The following is an 8,357-nucleotide window of genomic DNA, read 5'->3' as shown; positions in this document are numbered from 1 at the left end:
CAAGTGCAAGGTCGTGAGTTCGGTTCCCGGTACCGGAGAAAAACCAAAAATAAATAAATAAATAAATAAATAAATATAATGGTACTTACCACCTTCTGTCTTTGCTTCCGCTTCATCTGTCATCTGTGTCATTGGACTTTAAGGTTCTTTAAAGTAAAACTGTACCATACTTATTATCACATGCACCCTCATCACCTAGCATATTGGATTTCTGGATTAATTGCCCAGCTCTTCTCCCTTGAAAATGAAATTAAATGCTTTGAGGTCTCAGGGAAGTATGGACACCAGTGAGGATGGCTTCTGCGTGTGCATTGGAGTGTGCGGGTGTGTACATTTGGTGGCTTGTGTTTGGTGAGTCTGTGCATATGAGAGATGTGTATAGGTCTGTATGGAATTAGCTAGATGTGTGCTTGAGTGAAGGTTTGTTTGTAAAATGTGTGTGCGTCTGTGTTTAGGAGGTAGTTTCTGTTTATCTTGGTGTTTACATGTGTATATTATGAGCGTGAATACTTTTGAATGTGTGTGTGTGTATATGTGTGTGTGCGCGTGTGTGTACAAGTGTGTGCATGGGCACAGGAACGGGGGGGTGATGTGGAGGTGTGTATGAGCAGGTGTGGGTGGTTCAGCTCCAGGGATGTGAGGTCACAGCTCACAGGCTGAAGCTCCCTGTGCCTGTCCTCACTGGGCATCTTTATCACTGAAGACATCTGTTTTTCTCAACAGGCGAGCGAGGAGCCAAAGGTGATCCAGGTGTACCTGGAGTTGGCCTCCGAGGAGAGATAGGACCCCCTGGAATCCCAGGTACAAAGGGTCTGGAGTCTCGGAGAGGGTGGGCATCTAAGGTAGGGAGAGGGATGTGTAGCTGTGCTCCTGTCTGAGCCATGTGGGGCTCAGGCTGGGTTGGGAGATAGGACCAGGGTCAACGGATGAGAACACAGACCACTTGCCTTTTTAAAAATATTTCTAAAGTTCTTGAGTTGTATACCAGGAATCAAAAATCCTAATAATTTATTGAGTATTTCAAAACAGCTAGGAAAAAGGATTTTGATATTCCCAGCACAAAGTAATGATACAGGTCTAAGGTGACACTTATGCTAATTGCCCACATTTGATCATATAAATGTCCTGAAATCATGTATTATATCCCATAAATAGACACAATTATTGTGCCAATTCAAAATAATAATAATAATAGTACTGAATGAACACTGGACATGGTGGCACATGCCTGTATTTCCAGCACTTGGGAGGCTGAGGCAGGAGGATCACTGTGAGTTTGAGGCCAGTCTGGACTGCATAGTGAAACCCTGCTTCAAAACAAACAAACAATGACCAAAGAGAAATGTCCTTGGGGAAACAAAACAAAACAAAACAACCAAAGCAGACAGAGGGCTAAATAAAGCCAGACAATGGTGGAGACAAATCTGCCTTTTTCATTCCTGGTGCACATTAACTTCTTATAAATAGTGCCTGGGAGCCTTACGGGGGAAGAGTGTCCACCTTGTTTAACTCCACATTGTCCAATCTCACTGAAAGTAGAACCTCTTTCTTCACTAAACTTTCATTGATACGCTATCAGGATTTCTCTGATTATGCTTAGGAATCACTGGCCATGTGGCAGATAGTTAACCGTTCTGAGCTTACAGGCTTCCTGGGCCTGGGACGTTCAGTTGTGAAACTGGGATATATCTGGGAAAATGAGGACAGCGTGGTCACTCTGCCCAGTGGCGATGCTGGATGATTCCAGAACACAGCAGTAATCACACTGCAGATTGAGAAGTGGCGGGAGAAGACAAGACATTTGTATTTTTAGCAAACCGCTTCACTGAGGCTTCTACATTTCTATTTAATTCTAGTTTTCCTTTTCTCATATCCATGTTTTCTGAATACTGGGCCTCTAGTCTAGATAATTTTTAATTTTACTATGTACTATTTTATAATTTCCAAATTCTCTACAGTGGACGTGCGCCATTATTTTTATTACAGAAGATAATTAGATATATTAATGAATAATTTTATAGCTTAACTAATGTCAAGTAAGTTACACTAGGAAGAATCTTTTGGGTAGGTCAATTTTAAATAAAGATGAAGTAAAACAGAAGACACTTAGAGGCAGGAGATTTATATCCATTTCTGGCAAGTTAGCTCAGAGCGAGCTGGAATAACTGGCACAAGGCAGTGGTTTCCAGTGGGTGCAAAACTAACACTGCTGGCCTGAAAACTTGGTCTATATTGGATTATAGATTAAATAAACGTTATCGAAGCATTAACAGAATTCATAAAAATCTAAAAACTTTTTTTTTTACCAGTTTTCTGGCTTACCTTTTGTTTCTTTTATAAGGAGTATTCTAACAAAACTTAAGGAATACGACTTCCAGAGCTGGTCATGATGCCTACCACTGAGCTTCCCAGTTGCCAAAGGCTTCCCAAAAGATTGACAGATTTCTTACCTATGAAATTATGATACAGGCTATGTAGTGGGACAGAAGTTTTGGTCTAAATAGACTGTTAGTTTCTTACAGCGTGGTTGCTGTCTTTACATGATTCTGAAGAGCAGGTTAATGTAGTTGAAATTTAACATGCACATAAAGCTGAGATCATACAGTAGAATTGGGCCATTTCACATTGTATAATAAAAAGTCAGCAGACGACTCTGAGGATATGTGCATTGGGCTGAATTTGGATGATCAGAGCTTGGTGTTCCACTGAAAATTTAGAGGCATCTCTTAGAGCCATGTAAGGACACAAAAGACCTGACTCATCTTTTTCCAGTGGAAAACACATCCCCTTCCTAGCTTAATCTCTCCCTCCTTCTTTCTGTCTAGTGGTGTCTGGACCACTATCCTCATGCAGACAGTGACCATGGCCATTGCATGTCAAGTGTTGCTGGTACCTTTAGCTCAAATGGACCATTATCACCCAGACTAGCACTCCCAGGCCAGGACATGTTCTTGCTGAGGACAGTGCAACTCCTGAGCTCATGCTGAGTGGGAGCAGGGAGAGCAGGGCTTGTTCGCTGGACATCAGCTGAATACCTTCTTTTTCTTTTGCTCCTTGGGCCAGGTCAACCCGGGGAGCCTGGCTATGCTAAAGATGGACTCCCAGGGAGTCCTGGCCCTCAAGGGGAGACAGGACCTGCTGGACACCCTGGCCCTCCAGGCCCACCTGGTCCTCCTGGCCTGTGTGACCCCTCCCAGTGTGCCTACTTCGCCAGCCTTGCTGCCCGACCGGGTAATGTGAAGGGCCCATAGAAGATTGTAGAAGATCAGAAGACTGCGATGGATTTCTGAAATTTGAAACCATAGCTCAATGGGACGCCAGAGGCCTTGAAACATTTCAGCTCCTCCCTTTCTTTGATTGCTCTTCCCTCCGTTCTCTCCTTCCTTCTTCTCTCCCTCCCTTCTTCCCTCCCTTCTTTTCTTTTTTCCTTCCTTCTTACCTTTCTTCTTTTTTATATCAGTTTCTTCAGAGACCTCAGAATTATTAATACCAACAGATGCTGCAGATTATCAGATTATTATTAATGTTATTACTCTTAATTATTATATTATTGTTTCATATGGCAATGCTTGTGTTTTTCCTCTCCTCTCAAACTGGGACTGTGAGACATTGGGGCAAAAGGTGTTTCTGACTCCCCTGATGGTACCATCTGAAGCACAGCTGCTAATTTTAGAGACTCTTGGTGCTATGAAACCCTGATCAGACACTTGCAGAATTTACCTCTTTCCTGAAAATCAAACTTTATGAAATGGAGCCAAGAAGCTTCTGCTCTGAGCTATGCCCAGGGGTCACCTGGGGAAAAAAATCCCTAAATCACCGCTTCCCAGGAAAGCAGGAAGAAGAAGGGATGCCGACATGAAGACTGTTCTGCCTGTGCAGGGAAAGCACAGCAGAGAGCAGAGTGTGCTCTTGGTGGACAGCTGGTGTCCTCAGTGTTTGCAGCTGTGGAAGGGGGATAATGTTATGAGGGTTGGCAGTGGCTTGGTGGGATCTTATGTCTGAGCCAAAGATGAGAAACAAGGGTTGAAGCAGCAGCTGGAGTGTGAAATTGCTCTTAAACCATGGGTCAGGTTGCCTTTGAATTCCCCTTGTTGGTTTTTATCATATTAATTGTCAAATAAAGGCATTCAGTGACCACGCTGGGTTTCCTGATGGTGGGCTGTTGGCTGGGCCACTGACCAGAGCTGAGGACTCTGTCCAGATTCTGACTCTGAAATATTTGCCTTGGCTGTATGTGTGTATGTCATGCCTGGCACGGGCAGGTGCTCAATAAACCTGTTTCCTTCTTAACCCCTCTTCATGGTTCTTTCTTATCTCCAGCATCCCCCTGAATGTGAACGCCTCAGGCACGGTGAGTGAGACTCGCTCTCAAGTCTACAGGTTCAGTCTCCATGCAGAAGGATTATGTGTGTGTGACAGGGCTGGCTGGGTGACTCACTGTCCTGCCTTCGTAGAAGCAGCTCCCTAGTTTGCATTAGGGCAGCAGCTATTTGTGTGTATTGGACCATAGCAGGCAGGGGGCACAGCAAGGTAGAGATGCATCCTGCCAAACAGCGTGTCTATGGAGCAGGGATTGGCCACTGGCCTCAAACGATGATTGCCAGTGTCTGTTCTCCTCTTGACTAGCTGACTGACTGACTGACCGACTGACTGACCGATCCACCCATCCATACCTGCATGCATTCACCTAAGCATTCAGTCAGCCATTCACAGAGCACCAGCATGAGCTTATGAAGCCCCTTTTCTGTAGCACTCAGTACTATCTATTTCTGTTTTTAATGTTTCATTAGATGAAAAAATAATTAAGTACCAGATACTTCTGATTGATTTAATAAACCAGGAGTATGAACATCTGAAGAGGGTAAAAGGTTTCATAAAGAGGTTTACAAATTAGATCTGAGACCTATTCCTCGAGTTCAGCTGGCTACTGGTGATTCTGGGGGTGGTTGAATGGGCACTGTTTTCCGTGGAGTCAGTGAGGCATTGTCCTTCTGACCCTTTGCCCCATCTACCATCTCAGATGGCTGTCACAGACACATAAGACATACAGGTTTTATCCTCTTTGTAAACTATATTGTAATAACAAACTTGTACTAACAATTTATAGTGTTACTAACTTGTATTACTAAATTGTAGTAACAATTTATAATAATTGAACAAACAATCTCAGAGACCCCTGGGGTGACTTTTAAAGTTTTTTGACCATGAAGCAAAGTAGGAGGCACAATTTCTCTCTAACTAATATATATAGAAATACGTATGCTGGGACTTTGTGGTAGAATATTTACCTTGACCAACTGTAATACCCTCTATATTTGTTGTTATAGTTCTTTGTTGTTTTTAAAATAGATTACCTATCAAGCAGCTTTAGGTTCACAGCAAAATTAAAAGGAAGGTATAGTGGTTTCTTGTATACACAGAATCCGCACTAAGGTAGGTTTGTTACGATGGCTGGACCTGTGATGTCTTCACCCAATCTTCATATTTTATGCTATGGTTCACCCTGGGGGTGGTTCACTCCATGGGTTTGCATTAATGTGTGTGTATCTGTCATTACTGTGTCCTATAGAATAGTTTCATTGCCCTACAATCCCTCTGTGCTCAGCTTCTTCATCCCTCTCTCCTCCCTTATCTCTGACAACCATGGATATTTTTACTGTCTCTATAGTTGTGTCTTTTTCAGAATACTATATAGTTGAAATTGTATAGTCTATAGCCCCTTCATATTGGCTTCTTTCATGGAGTAACATGGATTTAAGATTCCTACATGTGTTCTATGTCTCAGTGTGTCATTTCTTTTCACTGCTGAATAATAGTCCATGCCTGAATGCATTACAGTTTTATTTATGCATTCATTAACTGAAGGACATCTTGGTTGCTTGCAAGTTTTGGGAATTATGAATAAAGCTCTTAAAAAACTTCCATGTGTAGGTTTTGATGTGAAAATAATTGTTCACCTCCTTTGGGTAAATAGCAAGAAGTGTAATCACTGGATTACATATTAAAATTAGATTTAGTTTTGTAAGAAACTGAACTGGATTGCAAATAACCTCTGCCATTTTGCATCCCCTCCAGCCATGAATGACAGGCCCCATTTCTCTATATGCTTGCCTGCGTTTTCTGTTGTCAGCATTGTGGATTTTGGCCATTCAAATAGGTGTATCTTATTTTAATAAGGGGAGCTCTGTGTTTGACACTCTGGGCTCTGGGAAACCTTCTCCAGAACCACTGAGTCAGGATCCACAGGGCTGGTACCCAGTACTTTGCATTTTCACATATTTTTAGAGCTCTCAGCTTTTTTTTCCAGTCCACCCTTTCCTGTGTACCTGTAACTCCACACTGAACATCCAGAGGCCATAGGCCTGGGCAGCCAAATCTCTGGAGCTCAGGGTTCAGGCCAACCCAGAACAGGGCCAGGCTCTGGTGCCACCTATGGATTTTTGAATCTGCAAACATAGGGTGCTCCATCTTTAGTTTTCTGAGAACTGGGCAATTGCTGCTATGGGTTGGGAGGAGACAGAGAATGCAGAGAAGTGGCCCAGAGAGTTGAGAGCAAACCACAGGCTAGCATTTTCCAGCCTATCTTCCTTCTGTGCTTCTTGCCAAGTGCTGTAGCAAGTGGATCCATGTCCATGAAGTTCTTTCCTTGGAAAGCCATGGGGAGGATGCAAAAGTGATTGATTCTGTGCCCTGGGTGAAGGAGGCCCAGTGCCAGCCATAGTAGATGCTCAAAAAATACCTAGAAGATTCTCAGAAACTGAAGGCTGAGGATTGACCTGTGCATGGTTGGTAATATAAATTCACTCCAGCCACTGGGAAAGGAAAGACTCAGATCCTGTCATCTTGGCCTTGGCCAGGGGTTACTTGGTGCTATGTGCAAGGCCCCTTTGTGGTTTGCTATGCAGGGCAGGTTTGAAGCCCCTGGTCAGCAGGCCTGCTTCTGGGAGGCAAGATTTACAAGGATTTCCCAGATTGAGTGCAGCCAGGCTGCAGCCTGAGCCTCCCTGCACCCCACAGCTCTCCAGCTGGCCCGGCTACGTGAGGCAGCTCCCGGCCACCTTAGGCATTCTGGCTGTGTGAACCTGACCCTGGGGACACCACTGAAATAATTGATAGCTACTTTCCTCCTCAACTGAATGGAGAAAGGCATTCAATCACAGGATTTGTCTAAGACTAAGGTTTTAAAACAGATGGCAAAGTGAACCATCCTTTATAATTATTCTGTGGGTTCCACTCAGTCCCTCCCATTCACAGTCCAATACTGAGTCAGCATTGCTCATTTCTTTATTTTAATCTAAGAATAGAAGGCATTCCTTTCAAACCAGTAGTCACTTTCTGTTTTCTTCACCCATGTTGTATTGCTCCTACAGATCAATGGGTTTTACTTTGGTAGATTCCTATGTGCACATAACATACTTTTATCATTTAATGTTTCCTTAGTTTTCAAGAAAGTTTGATCATTTATTCCATGCACTGAAACATGAACTGGCTAATGTTGTGCACTTCCCCAAGTATTTTCTAGAGGACCTTCACTGCCTTTGCCATGTGGAGAAGGCCAGATGTGTGTCTGTGCGTGTGTGCATGTGTGTGTGTGTGTTAAAAAACACCACAAGGACAAAGAAGGCACCCTTTGTTAAACCAAGAAGAGGAGGCAAGGAGCATGTTTGTGGTTTCTCTGATGCAGTTGGAAGGTGTAGTGTCAGGCAGTGTCAGGCAATAGTTTTTTTCTTTGCCTTTGCTTTTTTATGGATTGTGAATATCTATGTCTGCTTCCTTTTATCTCTGTGATTCAGTAGAGCCAGGGCATGAGTATCCGGTATAAGGTTACAGACCATAGGTGGTTTATTTTTTTATTTGGTCTGTTGGTATATTTTAGATATACCTGATGATCATATTCAGCATAGGGAATTTGTACTCGTACATGATATATTTTGATTCCTCTTTTTTTTCCTCATCCCTTCTCCTCCCTTCAATGCCTCTTCCCCTCCCTATTTGAAAAGCTTTGTTTCCCTTTTATCCTCTTAAAATAATTTTTTCCTTTTTTCCTTCATTCCTTTCCCCCTAGTTCTTCTTTCCTTTAGAACAATTTATTCCCATTTTACAATGCTTAGTGTATGTTTTGGTCCTTATTTCCTCTTTCAGTTTCTCACCCCAGGGAGGCAGTGCAATGTTTATACATATGAACATGATTTACTTTACAAGTGCATGTTCTCAAGTTGCATCCATTTACCTAGAAATGCCTGAAATGTATCCGTCTTTATGGCAGAGTTTTACTCCATTGTATATATATATAAAAAACCCCACATCTTCTTTATCCATTCCTTGGTTGATGGGCATTTGGGTTGGTTCCAAGATTT

The 8,357-nt window shown here is 42.8% G+C and overlaps 1 protein-coding gene across 1 annotated transcript in view; it reads left to right on the top strand.

Annotated features, from left to right (window-relative positions):
* The window catches only part of Col22a1 (collagen, type XXII, alpha 1), a gene marked incomplete in the record, with an annotated part of 274,405 nt that extends 270,115 nt beyond the window's left edge, over positions 1-4,290 (top strand). The window contains 2 exon segments of the mRNA XM_013521350.1: positions 724-801; positions 3,064-4,290. Of these exon segments, the coding sequence (XP_013376804.1) occupies positions 724-801; positions 3,064-3,251 (266 nt within the window).
* Positions 4,291-8,357: the final 4,067 nt, after the last annotated feature.

This window comes from Chinchilla lanigera, unplaced genomic scaffold (genome assembly GCF_000276665.1).
Source record: "Chinchilla lanigera isolate Chin_1 unplaced genomic scaffold, ChiLan1.0 scaffold00060, whole genome shotgun sequence".
Taxonomy (NCBI): Eukaryota; Metazoa; Chordata; class Mammalia; order Rodentia; family Chinchillidae; genus Chinchilla; species Chinchilla lanigera.
This window is presented reverse-complemented; position numbering and strand designations above follow the sequence as displayed.